Below are 19,904 nucleotides of genomic sequence, written 5' to 3' on the forward strand. Positions count from 1 at the left end.
CAGAGACTCTGGGGCCAGGAACCCCGAGTTATCCGGCCTGCTACTCGGTGTTTGACATTTTCCTGGCAGGATCAGACTTCAGAACATCGACCTTCACAGCTCTAAGTTAGAGCGTGTCTCTCTTTCTGCTATGCGCGCGCACGTGCGCCCGCATTCGCGCTTGCGCAATCTTCCAACCAGGGAGGGAGCCTTCCGCGTCTGGTTGCCATAGAGACCACAGTTTCCCTCCTGGTTCTTTCAGAGAGCCAGAATCTCCAGTTGGGGTTAGGAGGCCCCCACCTTAGATTGTGTTCTTGGAGGCATTGAGGTAAGTGATCCTCGATCCGCCTTACCGACCCCTTCTCCCTTCTCACAGCCATGTGCTTTTTGGGATTAACCATCAGCCCTGATATAGGTCCCCTCTCTGAGACTACTCACACGTGTCCAAAGTTACATCTCAGGAAGCCATGCTGAGACAGGCTCGGGAGAGGCCACAGGAGGGACTGACTGGATTAGAGAGCTCAGGAATGTCTAAGGGGGCTTCGTGGGCCCCGGTGCTCAGCCTAGGCAAGATTTGGTTGTGGAGGTTTCCGAGGCCCCTAGGAAAGGTGCGGGGGGGGGGGCAGGGGCAGCAGGGGAGCCCCTCAGAGTTCAGCTTTGTCTGTGGAAGGCAGATACAATGGTTGTTCAGAGTCAGGGGACCACATTTTCTTCTTTTCATGACTGTCCGACTCCACTAGCTGACTTCTCCTATGCTCCCCTTCTGTGTATAATAGTCACAATGCTCAGATGTTGGCTTACAGATGTCACTTCTGTTTGTTCCTTAGAGAACGTGTCTGGGTTCATGTATTGGGAAGAACACTGCTGGTCTTACATTACTTAGGGTTTCTATCTCTGTGATGAAACACCATGACTAGAAAGCAAGTTGGGAAGGAAAGAGTTTGTTTATTTGGCTTATACTTCCATATTGCTGTTCATCATCAAAGGAGTCAGGACAGGAACTCAAACATGGCAGGAATCTGGAGCAGAGGCAGAGGCCATGGGAGGGTGTTGCTTCCTATGGCTTGCTCAGCCTGCTTGTTTATGGAACCCAGGACCACCAACCCAGGGATTGCACCACCCACAATGGGCTGGGCCCTCCCGGAATCAATCGCTAATTAAGAAAATGTTCTATAGCTGGAACTTATGGCGGCATTATCTCAATTGAGGTTCCCTCCTTTCAGATAACTAGCTGTGTCAAGTAAACTGATCTGTGATCCAGCAACTCTCTGTTCTCTAAAAAACACACAGGAGAATATTAATAGCTTTCTTGTGATAGCCCTAAGTAAGAAGAGTCTATACATTCATAAGCAATAGAAAAAGTCTGGTTTTTATGTAGTTACCTGGCACATTACCTAGCAGCGAGAATGGATAAGCTACATTATTAGCAGCCAGACCACTGTTATGAACATATTAAATAAAAGGCACCAGATGCAAAAGAAAACACTATGTACAGTTCATACATAGGAACTTGTATATACCACTAAAGATCAAGTTAGTTGTCACCTTGTGTGTCTGGGAGTGGCAACTAGGGACTAGAAAGGTCTTGCATGTTGATAACATTGATTCCTTGACCTGGGAGCTGGCTACACAGCATGCTTGGTTCAGATTATGATTTGTGTATGTTTCAGTATGAATGTCATGTTCTGATGATGTTGCTTTCATTTAATACAAACGTTCTGTGTTTGATCAGGACTTTGGAATTCTCAAATGGCCAAACTACTGCAATCTCCACCTAAGTTCCTTCCTGCCGAGTGGTATATTGCTAACAAAAGCCAGTACCACAGAGCAGAGGCCCAAAGGTCCCGTTCTGAACGCCTGGTAGCAGAGAGCCAGAGGCTTGTGGATGAAATCGAGAAGACGACCAGGAAGTCTCAGAGTGATGTGAACAAGAAACTTGGTAAGACAATGTGCTTAGTATGTTTGTGACCGCATCCTGGTGAGGTTATTGGGGCTAGCTATAGTATCATGTTTGGTGTGGCAATGTGTCATTCTTGAAGTATGGGGTTAGGCAGAACATGCTCATTTTGCAGGTTCTGTGTTAAAGGCCAATGCGATAAGATAGACACAATAGCACCATCTGATTTTCCACCATCTATCACTCATTCAGCAATTTGATGCCCATTCATTGATAGCATGCATGGCCCATGCACTGGGACCACCACAGGGGATGAGCAGAGTCTGTGCTTTCATGGGTTCCCACCTTGAAAGGAGAAAGGTCTGAAAGTCTTTGATCAATATAGAACCAGATAGGTGCTGAATGCAGAGAGTTAAGCTAGGGGCAGGCACTGCAGAACTGGGGAAGTTCCTAGAGAGAAATATTTGAGCTTTGTTTTATAGGAAGAACAGTTCAGTCTTAACAATCCCATGCTTAAAAACGGCATTTAAAGAATGGGGATCTTGCCAGGCAGTGGTGGCACATGTCTTTAAGCCCAGCACTCGGGAGGCAGAGGCAGGTGGATCTTTGTGAGTTTGAGGCCAGCCTGCTCTACAGAAAAACCCAAAGGAATGGTGGTTGTAAATAAACAAAACAAAATAAATCAATAAATATAAAATAAAATGGTCAATGATCAGCCAAACACTTAGAATGTATAAGCCAGAGGCCATCAACTTGGATGGCTAATGGGCAGGGAGGTAACAAAGGGCATGAATGTAAAACAAGAGGGAGCGACGAAGACTTTGAAAGTCTGTATCTTAACTGTCATTGATTCATTGACCAATTTAAAATTAGCTGTTTACACAAGCATTAAAAAGAAGTTAAGTTCAAGGCCAGCCTGATCTACACAGTGAGTTGCAGGTCAGCCAGGGGTATATAGAGAGACTCTGCATTAAAAGAAAAGAAAACAACAACAACAAATAAATAAATAAATAGGAACCACCAAGGGGCTGACAAGATGGCTTGGGTGACAACCTGACTTTGATCTCCAGAACCAGGGTAAAAGTGGAAGAAAGGAACCAACTTTACAAACTTGTCCTCTGACATTCACATGTATATACTGGCATATGTGCCCACATGCACACATCATGTATACATGAAAATAACAGCAACACAAAACAAAACAAAACGAACTGAAGGGTTAGGGTGTAGCTCAGTGATAGAGTATGTCTGTCAGGCCCTACGTTCTACTCCAGCACTGAAACCTAACAAGACCTATGAAATGCCTCCCAGTAATGATAACAAGAGATATGCAGAAGTCCTCCACAGAAAACTATGGCCCATTACTGCAACAAGTCAAAGAGGTCATAAATAAATGCAGGATATGAGAATTAGAGCATAGAAAAATTCATTATTTCAATCACCCTACAGGATCACCACTAATCTGATTTTAATCCTACAAATTGACTTATAGATTCAATACACTGCCAATTAAAAACACCACCAGGCTTCCTAGCAAGCTGCTTCTAAAGAGATAGAGAGGCATGGCTGACTTGAAGGAAAAGTTACACCCTAACCCTTGCCTCATTACTCATCTACAAAAGCAATCTGGGTGCATATATATCTAAATGGGAAAGGTAAAACCATGAAACTTTCAGAGGAGGGCTTTTGTTGTTGTTGTTGACAAATTCTTGATCTGTAGATGAGGGTAGCCTTGAGCTCTTGGTGATCTTCCTTGCCTCAGACTTTTGAATCCTGAGATTTTAGGAAGGGAACTATAGTTGAGAGGGTAGCTTGGCTTGGACTTGTCCCCCAACCTGACAATGACTTGGAAGATCTTTCTATGCAGAAATTAACTGGCTTGAAAAGAAGGCTCAGCAGTTATGCGTGTTTGGAGGGTCTCCAGTGAAATGCCTGGGCCCTGCTTCATGGTTCTGTTCAGAAAACATTCTAGTGGGCAAGCACTGTCCCCAAAGACAGAGCTTCCAAGCGTTGTTTCAGCACATCTGTTATGCAGCCAAAGATTTTCAGCAACACACACACACACACACACACACACACACACACACACACACACACACACTCACTCACACAAATGGAAACTCGGAGGCAGTACACCAGGCATTGAACAGATCCTCCAGACTTGTGAGGATGCTACAGTCTGAAAAAGAGACATCAAGGGAACAAAGGGCCTTAGAAATGAAAAATAGGAAAGTGGGAAAAAGATAAACATCAAAAGAAACATTAAAACTGGGCAGTGGTGGCGCATGCCTTTAATCCCAGCACTTGGGAGACAGAAGCAGGCAGATCTCTGCGAGTTCAAGGCCAGCCTGGTCTATAGAACAAGTTCCAGGACAGGCTCCAAAGCCACACAGAGAAACCCTGTCTTGGAAAAAAAAAAAAAGAAAAGAAAAGATAAAATTGAATAGTTGTCCAAGAATAATGAAAAAAGGGAAAGGAGACAAAAGATAGGCAAACTGTAGGCTCAGTCTGGGAGGCTCAGTGATCAATGGAGATTCTGGAGTGACAATAGAGCCAACAGAGAAGGAGAAGAATATTCATGAAAAAATATTTTTTGAACAAGTTGATGTCTGTTGTCTGGCACAGTAAGATTGACACCGGTGTGAGGTTTCAGGGCACAAGGAAAATGGAGGAATTCATAAGAGCTGCCAGAGAAAAAGAAACAGAAAGGTCTCATGCAAAGAACTGGAGGTCAGAATCATTTCACTCTTGTCCACCAAACTCTGAAAACTAGAAGGAAGCAGAGACATCAGACATCCGAATGAAAGGAGTTTACATACCACAAACCAGAACGCAGCTGATCACCAGGGAAGAAGGAGGAGGAAGGAAGGGGTACTCAGGCTTGCCACTTTTCAAATATTTCCACTCTCATACATGCATGTCTTAGGAAGTTCCTGGAGGCTGTGCTTCTGTGTGTTGAAGGGGGTGACTTGAGGAGGAAGAAACACAGCTCAGGAAATGGGAAACGCACAGGGAGCTCCTGGAAGCAAGACCAAAGTGTGATGGGCTGATGCAGATCAGGTCACCTGGTCCCAGCAGGAGGACAGAGGGCCCTGTGAGAGATGTTTCCAGAAGGGAAACATCGTCAGTAGGTTATCAAACCTGTTTGAACCCAGGGCTCCCTGCATGTTAGCCAAGCTCTTTACTAACCCAGCTACATGGCTCACCATTACTGATCAGCATTTATAAAAATGTCACAGGGGCTGGGTGTGGTGAAACACACTTTTAATCCCAATACATAGGAGGCAGAGGCAGGTGGATTTGTTTTTTTTGTTTTTTTTTTTTTTTTGTTTTGTTTTTTTTGTTTTTTTTTTTTTTTTTTTTTTTTTTTTTTTTTTTTGAGTTCCAGGCCACCCTGGTGTCTACACAGTGAATTCCAGGCCAACCAGGGACTCAGCCTATCTTAAGGGGTGGGGGGGGGGAGAAAGAAAAAGAAAAGAAAAGAAAAGATGGTGGTGCCACAAGTAGTGTCACAAAAGTCTTGAACAGTTGTCTAGGGTAGGGGTGGGGTTCGGTAAGCAAGCGAGAGGCCTCAATTGCCAAAAATGCACGTGTAGTTGGCTCTGCCAAGAGCAGACACACCCAGGTGTGACTTCTGTGTGCTTCAGAGCAGAGACTTGAGGAGGTCAAGTTCTGGAAGAAGGAGTTAGACAACAAGCTTGAACAGCTCGTGCACCAGACGGATGATCTGCTCACCTACAGGATCCGCCTGGAGAAAGCCCTGGAGAGCTTCAAGGAGCCCCTGCACATCACAGAGAGGTGCCTGGCCTACCGGTGAGTCACCTGCTGCGAGAGACTCGGTGCCAGGTGGGGCAGGCAAACTGGCGGGTGCTCTGGTGGAAGCTGGGATGGCTCTGTGGTGTCGGTGGGAGGGGCATTGCATGTGGTTCATGCCTAAACTCTGCTGTCCTCTAACCAAAAATACATTAGGGCCCAGTTTTCTGTGAGTGTCAAAGAATTAGAAAGTCACAAATTAATCTTAAAATAGTTTCTCTTTCTGCCACCTAAGAATGTTTTGAGATTCATTTTTATTATGTGTGTGTGTGGTTTTTTTTTTTTTTTTTTTTTTTGCCTGCATGTATGTGTATAAGGTGTGTGCTGTGCCAGAAGAGCCCTTGGAATTGGAGTTACAGGCATTACAAGCCATCATGTAGGTGCTAGGAACTGAAATCTGGTTCTCTGGAAAAGCAGCCATGCTCTTAGCTGCTGAGCTGCCCCTCCACGTCCCCCCTTTCCCACGACTATTAAGTGGTTTAGATAAGTCGGTGCCTGTTGGCATGGTGTGCTCCAATTCGGTGGTTATGTTTTGTGTCCTCACAGAACATGGGCTTTAATTCCTAGGAAACCTCATGGCTTGAGATGGTGACCCAAGCTCCAGGCATTCTATGTCCCTGACAAGTAGGAATAAGTAGAGTTTGGCATTCACCATTTCTTTATACTTGTGTCCCACTGGCCAGAACATAATCACATGACTACATCAGTAGAAGCTGAGAAATGAATGGCTTCAGATGGGGCAGCCAGGTACTCAGCTAACATATCGAGGGTTCCCTTTCCAGAGAAGAGGGTGAGAAAGATCTCACTACAGGTGCCGGGAGACACCAGCCTGCTGGGACACACAGAACACCCTGCTGTGTAGAGTGCCTGGGCACACCTCTTAGGACCTGTAAATCCAGGAGTAGGATTATTCTCTTACCTTCTTAGGTAATGCCAATTTCTACACCTGTTACTGATGTCTGGTTGGAGAGTCATGATGAACTGATGAGTCTGCTTTTCTTTTTGGCAGGGCCTCACTTTGTAGCTCAGGCTGGCCTAGAACAATTTACCATGCACAGCTTAGGGAAGTCTAGAACTCCACATCTTTCCACCTCAACCTCAAATGTTGTCTCACCATGCCTGGCTCTCGTTGGTGGTTTTGCTCCAGCAGAGGTCTTTCCAACCCAGCATATTATCCACAGTGACTTTTTTCATTTTTCTTTTGCGATAGAGGCTTGTGTAGCTCAGGCTGGCCTCACATTCACTATGTAGCTGAGGATGATTTTGGATTCTCTTGCCCACACCTTCTGAGTGCTGGGGTTGCTGGCATGTACCAACATGTCTCATTTACAGGAACTAGGGATCAAACCTAGGCTCTCATGAGTGCTAGGCAGGCATTCTCCTGTGCTTCGGGCCCCTTATTGTCATCTGAATGCACTTGTCCAAATCTTGAGATTCACAGGTCACCCCAAGCTTCAAACCTTGTAATCATAGCCCTAAGTTCCAGCAGCTTGAAGGTAAAGTTCAAGGCCCTTAGCTTAGCAGAGTTTGTCATAACTGGGCTCCAGTGAATTCTCCAGGCCCGAAAGAGAGGAACTTGGGAGCATTGAGCACTCTGCAGGCTCCCAAATACCTGGTGCTCTCTCCCAGCAGGAGCCCAGTTCCCAACATGATCTTAGCCCTGACCTTGCTCAGCAAGCAGGCAGTGGTACCCAAAAGGATTTAGAGAGTATGTGAAGACAAGGGCAAGCAGTGGCAGTTGTTTGTAATGAGTAAGTACGAAGGGCAAGACTTTAGAGCAGAAGGCCAAAATGAGCAGGAAGAGGCAACAAGCGGGACATGCCTGAAGTCCCAGCACTAGAGAGCTGAGACAGGAGGACCAGGAGACTAGCTTGGAATACATAAGAAGATCCTGTCTTAAAAACCAATCAGGCAGCCAAGCCAGCCAGGAAAAAAAAAAAAAAAAAAAAAAAAAAATCAAAGGGCGGCGGCGCGTGCGGCAGGGCGGTGGGGCGTGGTGTTGGATGTTTTGAAGAGGCACAGGTACAAAGTAGTGTCCCACGCTCCTGCTCCTCCCCGCCAGGGAGAAGCGCGTGGGCATCGACCTGGTGCACGACGTGGTGGAGCAGGAGCTGCTGAAAGAAGCCGAGATCATCCGAGGCGTCATGGCCCTGCTGAGACGCACGGTGGAGGAGACGACGGAGCAGATCAGGTACCGGTAGACCCCACCTGAGTTCGGGGAACCGGTATGTCGCACCCCCATACACGGTCTGCGCCCCCCGGGGTGGAACTGGCTTGGAGTCTGGGTTTCTGACCTCCCCCACTGGCGCCCTCTGGTGACGAGCGGATTATAGTGACTCAGTGGAGTCCTTTGTGGCCATGCTGACCCCTTGGTACAATTTTCAACTGAGGCTTGGTCTCCAGGTCTCCCTTGATCCTGCAAGGTGTCACCAGGCCTTCCCCAAGGGAGAAACTTGGTTTGTCTTCTTCCTTCAGGCTGAACCGCTCTGCGAAGTACAACTTGGAAAAGGATTTGAAGGATAAGTTTGTGGCCCTAACTATTGACGACATCTGCTTCTCACTCAACAATAACTCACCAAATATCAAATATTCTGAAAACGTTGTGAGAATCGAGCCCAAGTGAGTGGGGCTCTGAGGCTGGTCTAGGTGGTGCTGGGAATATCTGGGTCTTCTAAGTCTAACAGGTCCAGGGGATGCATCCTCGGAGCCAGGGGGCTTGGGGTGAGGCATCTGCTGAACGGTTTTACCCTGCCCCTGCCCAAAGACTTCTCTTTCTTTAAGAAAGACTGGTACAGTATATCCAAAGACTTACAATGTATTCCTTCATCTATTTATATTTTAACAATTGGGACTTGATAAAACTATAGTATTGGGTGAATAATAACTTCCCATATCAGTCCTTTTCCAAGATTAACAGTTAACTGCAGACCCATAGAAACAAATGCACATTCAACATTTAGGTCCATTTTGTTTAGTTTGCAAAAATATGTGCCTTTTGTGTTACATATAATCTGCATTAAAATGCATTTATGTATGTATGTGTGTGTGTGTGTGTCGGGGGGTGGGGTGGGTGGGGGGTAGGTACACTGGTGTCCTTGTGAAAGTCAGAGGACAACCTGTGGGAGATGGTCCTTCTACCATGTGGGTCCCCTCAAGTCAGTAGGCCTGATGGCAGCAAGTTTTACCTGTCTCACTGGACCCTTAACTTACATTTTTCAATTAGTATTATGTGGTAGAGCTAACTCATTCATATTTGATTTTTTAATTAAATATACAAACAAAATAATACAGCAAATATTAAACACAAAGTCCAACAATTATCATTGTATTAGTATCTTTTTAATGTATAAAACATAGAAAAATAATGTACCCCCAAGCTTAGCTTCTCGGAATAATAAATGCTCTTATCTCATGATCTTGGGTAGGTTGAGAAGCCAGACACTGCTTAGCTGGTGGCTTGGCTCAAGGTGTCCTTAGGTGGAAGTCAAACTGGGGGCTGGGGCTGTACCCATCTGAAGGCTCCTCTGGGGACTGGTTGGCTTTCAAGGTGACTCATGTGATGATGTGGGCCCCAGTTCCTGACTTTATGAACTTCTCCAAGGACAGTTGATGACATGGAAGCTGGCATCTCAAGTGATGGAAGAGAAAGAGAGACAAAGGTGGGAGGGAGAGGGATCTGAGAGAAGCCACAAGCTTTTTAGCATCCCAGCCTCAGAACCAGCATCTCGTCTTTGGACTTGTGAGAAGCAAGTTGGCAAATTTGCTCTCCTTAAGGCAAGGGAGACAGGGACTCTGGGGACTAGTCAGAGGCTGGCCGTAGTCTCAAAGTGGAGAAGACTCAGGCAGTCCCTCCAGGACAGGGAAAGAACACCCTCTACCTTGCTACCATAGAAACCTTTCTGCTTGCCCCCCTCCTTCTTCCTCCTCCTCTTCATCTTCTTCTTTTGCTTCTGATTCTTGAGACAAAGCTTTTGATGTAACTCAGGCTGGCCTCAAACTTGAGATTCTCCTACCTCAGCCTCTCTCACTTTCCTTCTGCCTAATGTGTTTTTTCTACTCTCCTCAAAGTAGACACTCTCTTGACTTCTTCTAATAGGGGTATGTGCCTATACATTTTGTGGTGTGTGTTTATAAATAACATTTTCTAGGAAATCAGAGAGATGGCATAGTAGTTAATAATGCTTATTGTAGTATTCAGGCATCTGTACTGGCCTGACTTGGGGTTCTGAAAGGATACGCCCTCAGCTGAAGCCACTAAGAGCACCACCTGTGCATATTCACCATGTTTCCTTTTAAAAGGGCCCTGTCTACCTCACATCCCCCCCCCCCTTTCTGCCTTTCTTTCCTCTCTCTTGTTCCCAAAGGCTGGACTCCCCCCTCCCCTTTCCCCTTTTTATGATCCCTTTCCCTAATTAAACAAACAAACAACAACAGCAACAACAACAAAAAATAAAAAACTCTCTGCTTGAACCCTGTTGCATGGCATATTTCTCTTGTATGTAGGTTTTCTTAAATTGCAACACCTACTACTCTTACAGAGGACCCAGGTTCTATTCTCAGCACCCACATAGTGGCTCACTATCATTTGTAACTCCAATTCTAGGGTATTTGATGCTCTCTTCTTGCTTCTGGGGGCGCCAGGCATGCATGCAAAGACATATACTCAGGCAAAACACCCATGCACATAAAGCAAAAGCAAACCTTCAAATAACATTTATTAAACTATTTATCAAGGTTTCTAGCAGTTCCTTATATAACTAGTGATGGATCGTTTGAACTCTTGGCTTCTCCTCACTCAATGTAGTAGGTTGTTACGATTGTTGCTCTTTTATTTTGTATCAACTCTCATTGTCTCCAGCTGTGTGATCTTGACTAAGTTCATTCATTTCTCTGGGCTTTTTTTTTTCCTTTGTGAAGTTGGGGTCACAGAAGTAGCTTAGTAAGCTTCCTGGGGGATGAAATGAAGTGGTGTCTTTAGTTGCCATCTCAGTTTCTGGTACAGACATGGGAGGTTTCCAAAGATAGTGCTGTTGGCAGACTGCTTTTGGCTCTGCCCAAATGTGGGAAAATATCCCAGGCATTTGTGGGCTTGCAGGTAGCTTAGTAATACTCAGGAGTTGCCCCTGCTACCCCAGCTCGAGTAAGAAAACTTGTGTTTCAGCTCAGTGAGTCTGGAGGACTGGCTGGACTTTTCCAATGCCAATGTAGAGAAGGCAGACAAGCAGCGGAACAACTCCATGACGCTGAAGACCCTGGTGGACCGCATCCTGTCCCAGACGGCCAATGACCTGCGCAGACAGTGTGACGTGGTAGACACGGCATTCGTAAATGGGCTGAAGGAGACCAAGGATGCCAGGAACAAACTGGCTGATCATCTGGCCAAGGTGAGGTCCCTGGGACACACTGTATTCATGAGGTCTTTCCAAGGTAGCATAAATGTATGTGCGTGCCAGGCTCTGTCAGCATTCCCTCTGCCCAGGAAAGATTGTCAAGGAGGCAGTGCCCAAAGGCGGGAGAATGGAGGTTGGGATCCTGGCAGAGCTTTAGATTCCCCTCATATAGCAGGCAGAGAAAGGCCCTGAATTCACATGAGGCAAAGCACTCAATTTTTTTCAAATCTAGCTCTGCCTCCCTGGTCAACTGTCCCTGCCAGTTACTCAGTGGTATATGGGCAAATGGCTTCCAGGAGTCAAAAATAAAATGTCTCTGGAGTGTAGCACTTGCAGATTCCCATGGGGTAAATATTCCCAAATGGTCCATTCCAGACCCCTTGTTTAACAAAGAGCTGGCAGAGTCACTGAAAATTTCACCATTGGAGTCCGAAGGATCCAGCTCCCACACACCTCCTTCCTTCCTTCCTTCCTTCCTTCCGGACCAGGGACCTGAGTGCACATGGCCAGTCAACAGTCTGAGCTCAGAGACATGGAGAAGTAGAGTCTAGTGGGATAGGGTTTCACTTTGAACTTGAAAGATGGAGACCCTCCAGCAGTTAGCTGGAGGACTTGCGCAGATCCTTCTAACTCTCTGCATCTCTTAGCCAAACTGTAACATGGAGGCCATGCCAGGGCTTGTGCAGCTGAGAGGAGCCAGAGCTTCAGGGCAACCATGGCTGGGGGTGGGGGATGGGTAGGTGGGGGTGGGTGTGTACAATGCAAGCCATGTTCCTCACCTGTGTCTTTTAGGAGATCCTTCTAAGACAGTAAAGGTAAGTTGGTGAGATTGAGTTTTGTAATATTTTACTTAATTTTCAATATAAAAAATATTTTAGCATGTTATCGGATAATTAATTCTTTGGGGCTGGGGAGGTGGCTTAAGTGGGTAAAATGCTTGATGTACAAACATAAGGGAGTGCCTGAGTTTGGATTCCCAGCACCCATATTAAAGGTAGGGCATGGAGGCACACACCGTGGAGGATGCTAGTGCTTGTTGGGTGTGGGGTGTGGAGGAGACCCGTGGATCTCAAGGGCTTGCTGGCCAGCTAGTCTAGTTGGAGTGTTGAGGTCCAGATTCACTGAGAGACCCTGTTTCAAAAAAGGAGGAGAACAATAGCGGAAGACAGCCAGCATTGACTTCTGGCCTCTGCACATACACACCTGGGCTTCTGGGCTTGTGCACCTGCATGCACATGTCTAACACACACACACACACACACACACACACACACACACACACACTCACACACACACACACACACACACACACACACACACACACACACGACCACATCTTTAAGAACATCTAATAATCTAATGCATACAGGCCCAGCGTGGTGGCATATGATATTAATCCTAGTACTTGGGAGGCAGAGATAAGCAGATCTCTATGGGTTTGAGGCCAGCCTGGTCTACATAGCAAGATACAGGCTAGCCAGAGTTGCATATTGATACCCTGTTTCACAGAACAAAACATATGCATATACATAACATATACAGTCTTTTAGTATACTACATCTAAGAGGTACAAGTTCAAAGGCATTAATTAAGAGTTTGAGAGCAACCATTTCTTCTGTCTTTAGAGTCTCGAATTTCAAGATCCAATAGAGACACAGACACCTGAGTGTGGGTAAAATTATGTGGACAGAAGAATAAGCAAGCATGGACTTTGATTGACTCTGGGGTCCCACATCCCCATTTGGAAGCCTTGAACTTAGGTCCCACGAGGAAGAGGCCCACTTGGCCTTCATTTGACAGAGGCCTCCCTGGTCAGGAAGAGACTTTCAAACCCAAAGGACAGTGTCAACTCTTCTTTTGTTTACCGTTAACTGTTTACTTAGTGAGCAAAACATGTTTATTCCTCTGAAAGGTTTATGATTAAGTAATAGTGTTTAAAATAATCAAATGCATAGGCTGGCAAATATTCTTCTATAAAAAAAATCAAATAGTAAATATTGTAGGCATTGTTGGCTCATTAGCCAAGAGGCATTTATACAGCAAGGGAGACAACAAATTTCCAAAAATTCTTCATTGACAGAATTCAGTAGTAATAATAATCACAGTGATGGAGTGTATTTTTCAAACAGTGATCTACTTACAAGGAAAGAGGGATTCTGTGCGAGGAGACAGCATCTTGCTTTTTCCGGATGCAAAGTTGGTGTCTCCTAGGAGATCCCTTGCAAGCATTCATTTACCAATGCTGAGCTGTAACAAGATGTTACATAATTCATCTAAAAATATCATTTCATTCAGATCTGTACTGCCAGGTGATGACAAAACGTCAGAACAAATGATTTCAATAGGCTGTGTTCACTTCTTGGGAGCGCTTGTGGATTTCTGTGGGATGCTTCTCCTGATGTTTGCCTTTTAGCATGTAAATCCCTCCCAGCTGAGGGTGAGGTCACTGCTCCTTCACTGTGCCCTGAACGCTTAAATGTGAGCAATTCCTTTGGCTTGCTGTAAGGTCAGAACTCACCTTTGAGAGTTGGAAAACATCATTGCAAATATATGCAGGAAAGGAAGTCTTCCTTCTTGCTTTAACTTTGATAGCACTGAAATGTGGAGAGCAGCTTGACCCTAGGTGCAAGCGAGGTGGCTGCATCCTAAGCTGTGTACCTCTGGCTGTCTTTCCTCAAAACTTTAGGCCAATTCAAGAAGGACTGTTTTTGAAACTGCATCAAAAGCTAATTTCCAAAAACATCCAGCATTTGTTAGCAATGGTTGAGGGTTCTTCTTAGTCAGAAAAATTCCAATCTTAGCCCTGGACAAAAATAAGCCATAAGAAAATGTAAGTATGGCAAAGCCACCGGACTGCAGAGCTATGGAGCACACAGAACTATTGAGCTGCCGTTTCTAAAGAAACAGTCAAGTCTGAGAGCTAATGAAGTTCACTGTCGATGAAGTTAATGCTGAATCACATGACAGAGCCAAATGCTTTATGCAAAGTACATTTAAAAATTACTGTGTATGTATGTGTGTGTAGCATGTGTGTGCAGATGTGGAGGTCAGAGGTTGACTTTGAATGTCTTCTTCCATTCCTTTCTGTTTAACTTTTGAGACCAAGTCTCTCACTGAACCCACTGACTAGCAAGCTCTGGGGATACCCTCATCGTTGACCCCCAAGCCCAGTGCTGGGGTTACATATGTGCTTTGCCACACCTGCCATTTACAACAGTGGTCGGTGGGGATCTGAACTCAGTTCCTCATGCTTGTATAGACACCTCACCTGAGCCAGCCATCTCCCCAGCCTCTACAAAGCACTTCCTAAAGAATAGTACAAAGACTAACCATGGGCTTTAGATAACTTGCATTTTCACAGGCTCTGTAAACTTGTTAAGCCCAGCCTATTTGTGCTCTACATGTATTAGTACCATAACATCTTAGCAGACTCTACTTCAGGTTGTGTTGAATTGGCGATTTTTGAAGTGAGTGTGTGTGTGTGTGTGTGTGTGTGTGTGTGTGTGTGTGTGTGTGTCTGTGTCCAGAGGTTAATGATAGATGTTTTCCTCAATTACTCTTCCCCTTTCGGTTTTGCGATCTCTTACTGGACCTGGAGCTTGCCAACTTGGTCAGGCTAGCTGGCTGGCCAGTGAGCTCCAGGGAACCCCTAGTCTCCTTGACCATTCCCCAGTATTGAGGTTATAGAAGAGTACCCACTACTATCAAAGCTCCCAGGTCCTCATGCTTGCTAGCAAGAGTTTTACCACTGAACCTCAGCTTGTTTGCTCAACTTTCTGAAAATTGTCATATGGTGTATCCACAGAGGCTAACTCTTTAGTCACATTTAACTCAGCATTGACACTTCTCCAATAAACAACACTGAACAGTATTAGATTAGAACGCCTGACAACTAATTATGAGAAAAAGGAAAACATGAAAATAATTATTTGTTATACAAAAAAGTGATTATTGATTTTATTCTAGTCCCTGTACTTTTTTTTTTTTTTTTTTTTTTTTTTTTGAGCAAGCATTTCATATAATGGATAATCTTGAACAAATTTCTGTTCTTTGGACACATTTCCTTTAGCTGCTGCCATCAAACATGGTTCAATTAGCTGGGAATGGCTTCCCTGCTTGGCCAGGAAACAGATGTCTTGGAACCTTTAATTGCAGCCTCATTTTCACTTTGAGACACTGCAGTGATATGGTTTTCTGATCACGGCTTTCCTGGGAGTTGTCTCATGGTCTAATGCTGCCAGTGTAGAGTGTTGTCATTCTATGTCACTGCATAACAGGTTCGTTGGTTTCTACTCCTAATCCTCAAACCCTGAAAGCTCCCCTGGGCCTTCAGCGTGAGACTCTGGAGCCCAGTTCCCTTGTCTTACCAGTACGCAGTTTGCCTTGGTTTGAATATTTGTGTCTCTTTCAAAATTTATACTGAGCCCAGCGGTGGTGGCCCACACCTTTAATCCCAGCACTCGGGAGTCAGAGGCAGATGGATCTCTGTGAGTTCAGGGCCAGCCTGGTCTACAGAGTTAGTTCCAGAGCTGCTACACAGAGAAACACTGTCTCAAAAAACCAACCAACCAACCAACAACAAAAAAAAAAAAAAAAAAAAAAAAAAAACCAAAATTTACACTAAAACTTCTCCCCAAGAGGTAGGTGCTCTAGCAGGTGTCCTGGGGGCCCTCACAGAAGGAATGGATGGAAGTAGGCAGATGTTTGCCTTCTGTCTTCACCATGGGTGGACACAGCAGCTGTCTCAAAACAGAGAGAGCTGTCTCAGCAGACAGTACCTGCCTCCAGCCCAACTGTGAGAATTCAGTTCCCATTTCTTATCCATTTCCCAGTCTTGGTATTTTAAAATAGCAGTAGGAAGGGATTGAGACACTGTAATGGAACTATGAAATAAGATGTCACTGGGGAGGGGATGACTGGAAAGCCATGGAGCTGTGACTGCCTGGCTGTGATTGACAGTACTCTGGGCAACAGTGCAACACAATGACAGCATCATACACACTGTCAACACCCGTTAACTCTGTCCTTGTTCAATAAACCAACAAGCATGACCGTGTCCCAGTATGACTTTTTTTGTGGACACCAAGAATTACTTTCTGTAATTTCCATAGCATAAAGTATTCTGCTTCAGATTTTTTCAGTCCGTTAAAATACAAAGCATTTCACAGAATGCAAGATTGGTCTCGAGGTAGGAGGAAAGGTTTCAGCATGTCCATCTGATAAATCAGAGAGATATCGGGACAGACACCCCACTGATAAGTCTCCACTGGTGTGGCTAAGCACATGCAAAGATGCTCATCCTCTTATGACATCAAGAATTCAAATTAAAACAAAAAGAAGACCCCATGCACCTGTAAGGAATCCAAGACAACAGTATCAGATGCTGGTGAGGATGTTGGCCCAAGCCTCTCACTCATAGTCTGTGGGAATGCAAAAGGGCCTGGTTTCTCACAAAACGGTCATACTTTTACATGACCAATCTCATTCCTTGATATTTGTCCCAACAAGACTAGAACTTTCATCCACATAGCTAGGATCTATGTAGCAACTACTTTGCAGAAGGAATAATTGTCATGGACAAGCTTCTATTTTCCCCTACTTGCTGTAGTCACACACAATTTAGTTGGTAAATGACTTCCCTTACTTGGCTCTCATTCATGGAGACTTAATTAGCCTGTGGTCTCATTTTCACTTTTTGTCTCAAAATTAAAAAGATATATTAAAGTATGTAATTAAGTAATCAATTTAGCCACAATCTTAAAATGAATTTTTTTTTTTTTTTTTTACAACTTCTTCTACTATGCAGGTTCTGAAACTGGACTTAGTTATAAGGCTTTGCCTGAAAATGCCTTTACCCCCTGAGCTGCCTCTCTGGCCCTGAAATTTTATTTTGGAGACAATATTAGGTTATTTAAGAGAACATATGATTCATCTTTTCTTACTAATTAGACTGGCAGAAGTTTTCTCTTAAGTTATTTAAGTATCAAAATATGCTGTAAATAGACAAAGGGTTTTAGCTAAGTTTGAAGTCAAAGAAACTGTTGGTCACAAGGAAGTAAAAGTGGTTAATATTTGCTAAATTCAAGAGAATCATTCATTCGTTTTATGTATATGATCGTCTTGCTTGCATATATGCACTTAGTGGCCAGGAGAGGGCATCAGATCTCTAGGAACTGGAGTTACAGAGGCTGTGAGAGGCCATGCGGGTGCTGGGAACTGAACCCAGGTCCTTTGAAAGAACTGTGAAGTTCCCTTAACTGCCAAGATGCCCTTACATTTGCTAAATTTCAAATAGTATCTGTAAAGTGAATTTAACAAATCCACTTAAGTGGTGGTGTTGCCTGCCTTTAATCCCAGCACTCAGGAGACAAAGGTAAGCAGATCTCTGTGAGTTTGAGGTCAACCTGGTCTACAGAGTGAGTTCTGGGATGCCAAGGCCACACAGAGAAATAAAACAAGCTGATGGGTAGTGGTTGGGAGAGAGACATGTGTATGGAATAAGACTGGGATCTTTGTTTTTTTGTTGTTGTTATTTGAGACAGGGTATTATTGTGTAGACCAGGCTGTACTGGAACTTACAGAGATCTGCCTGCCTCTGCCTTCTGAGTGCTGGGGTTAAAGGCATGTGCATGTGCTACCATGCTGATCTAGGTTAGCTATAGTCTTTCTTTCTTTCTTTCTTCCTTTCTTTCTTCCTTTCTTTCTTTCTATGTAAAAGAGGTTTATTAGTTTGCCTACCCTTCAGTATGTGTGGAGTTTTTTATGATGCAAAGTTGAAAAAAAAATCTAGGAGGATTTTTTTTTTTTTTTGATCGTGCTAGGGATTGAACCCAGGGCCTTGTGCATGGCAGTCAGGTCTTCTGTACCAGTCTATACTCAACAACCCTAATGAAATATTAATTTAAGAAAACTGAGTAACTTACAAGTGTCTTTCTGCATACAAAGCCAACCTAAAAGATACTCAGAGGCTCTGGGAAGGTGAACTTTGGTAACCATGTAGGTAAGAGTCCTTGGGTGTGGGGGGCATAGCTGGCTGTATTAGCTACCTTTCTGCTGCTGTGATATAACTCCCCTACAAAAGCAGCTCAGAGAAGACAAGTGAGTCCCTCTTGTCAGGGAAGTCTTGGCTTGATGACAGGATCATCCACACACAGGAAGTAGAAGGAGAGAAAATAGGAAGTGGAGTGAGGCCATAAACCCTCAAAGCCTGCCTCTAGCAAGGCTCTACCTACTAAAAGTTCCATAACCACCCAAACAGTAGCACCAACCAGGGACCAAATGTTCACATACACGAGTCAGTGGACTCATTCAAACCACTACACTGGCCAAGCCTTTGCTGAGGGCTTTCTCAGGGGAACTCACACCATCTGTGCAGGAGATGAAGTAATGGAGGCCAGTCAGATCCACTTGGTGCCTGGGGTTCCCTAGTTGGGTGAGCATCTCTGCTTTGGCTACAAGTGTCTGTGGTTCTGCTTAGGTGGGAATGTGAAGTCGCATATTCTTAACGTGTATGCTCACCATAGTTCTGCATCGTTGGTTTCCAAGAAGCACGGCCTCACCTACTCCAATCCTTTCCCTCAGGTTATGGAAGAGATTGCTTCCCAGGAGAAAAACATTGCCGTTCTTGAGAACGCCATCTTGGACCAAGAAGGGCCCGCTAAGGTAGCACACACACGCCTGGAGACCAGGACGCACCGGCCTAACGTGGAGCTGTGTCGCGATGTCCCTCAGTATAGGCTGATCAAGGAGGTTCAGGAGATCAACCATAATATTGCCAGGTGGGCCAGCCCTTGCTGGGTCTTGACTTCATGCTACATTGTAAATAGCAGGAAGGTTGCTGCTGGCTTTGTAATGTTGGAAGGATGCCCTTCCTAGACATCAGGCCTGGTAACAGCAGCCAAGGCTGCTGTCATCCATGAAGCAGATCTCAACCCCAAGACATTTTGTTATAAAGTCCAAATCCAGATGTTTGGATAATATCTGTTGTTTTAAATATTTTCCAGTGATGAAAATAAAGACCAGGGCTATGCAAGAACTCTACCACTGAGCAATGTCCCCCAACTCTTGTTTTGAGACCAGTTCTTGCTAAGTAGTTTGGACTGCCCTTGAACTGTCTATGTAACCTAGTCTGGCTTTTAAGTCGCCATCCATCCCTTGAGTGCTGGGTTTACAGGTGTATACCACTGCATCCAGCAAATATGGCATAAGCCTGCCTGTGGCCAGGAGCCAGAACGCACTGCCTTGCAATGCCAGCAAGGGGATGAGCACTATCAGTTTGACTGAATATCCGAGCACATCGCCCTTCCCCCCTGGAAAAAGTGGCGAAGAGCGAGTGATGATCCCCCACACTCCTTTTCTCCCAGGTTAAAGGAAACCTTGGCCCAGGCTCAGATAGAGCTGAAGGCACTGTACCGCAGGCAGCTGGCCCTGCAGGAGGAAATCCAGATTAAGGAGAACACCATCTACATCGACGAGGTGCTGTGTATGGAGATGAGGAAGTCCATTCCCCCTCGTGATGGTGATGAACACGGGTCCTGGGAGGGAGGCATCCGAGCAGAGGCCATCTGCTCTTAGGTGCCGTTCAGATTTTCATTAAAACACATCACATGACACCAGCAGCTCAGAACTCTCATTTTAGGTGGGCAGAACTTTGGGTAGCCTGTCATAGCCTCTTGGCAGGACATCTCAGGCTCTCTGGGGTCTGTGACTTGGGAACAAGGTTCTCTGTTCTTCTGTGGCTGTCGATGAGGTGGATGTTTCACAGTTCAATGCTATGTATTAGCACCAGCCATGGAAGTCTCATAGCTTGGGGCCAGGGGAGGGAG

General features: G+C 45.1%; 1 protein-coding gene across 2 annotated transcripts; it reads left to right on the plus strand.

The window, feature by feature from the left end:
* The first annotated feature begins 241 nt into the window (after window positions 1–241).
* Window positions 242–19,689, plus strand: Tekt1 (tektin 1). Of its 2 annotated transcripts, XM_051180095.1 has the most exons (8): window positions 242–307; window positions 1,712–1,918; window positions 5,524–5,689; window positions 7,752–7,880; window positions 8,165–8,308; window positions 10,851–11,073; window positions 18,661–18,857; window positions 19,443–19,689. In XM_051180095.1, the coding sequence occupies exons 2-8, from the start codon at window positions 1,729–1,731 to the stop codon at window positions 19,651–19,653; spliced, it is 1,260 nt and encodes a 419-aa protein (XP_051036052.1). In that variant the 5' UTR covers window positions 242–307; window positions 1,712–1,728; the 3' UTR covers window positions 19,654–19,689. The 2 variants fall into 2 exon arrangements, with proteins under 2 accessions (XP_051036052.1, XP_051036053.1); XM_051180096.1 differs by lacking the exon at window positions 8,165–8,308.
* Window positions 19,690–19,904: the final 215 nt, after the last annotated feature.

This window comes from Phodopus roborovskii, unplaced genomic scaffold (genome assembly GCF_943737965.1).
Source record: "Phodopus roborovskii unplaced genomic scaffold, PHOROB, whole genome shotgun sequence".
Taxonomy (NCBI): Eukaryota; Metazoa; Chordata; class Mammalia; order Rodentia; family Cricetidae; genus Phodopus; species Phodopus roborovskii.

What these genes read in the sequence shown, in the direction of transcription:
- Tekt1 (XM_051180095.1), top strand. Translation starts at nt 1,729, where the DNA reads ATGGCCAAACTACTGCAATCTCCACCTAAGTTCCTTCCTGCCGAGTGG. An exon ending in GAGAGGTGCCTGGCCTACCG is followed by an intron (nt 5,690 to 7,751) that starts GTGAGTCACCTG and finishes CCTCCCCGCCAG; the next exon opens with GGAGAAGCGCGTGGGCATCG. An exon ending in TGGCTGATCATCTGGCCAAG is followed by an intron (nt 11,074 to 18,660) that starts GTGAGGTCCCTG and finishes CCTTTCCCTCAG; the next exon opens with GTTATGGAAGAGATTGCTTC.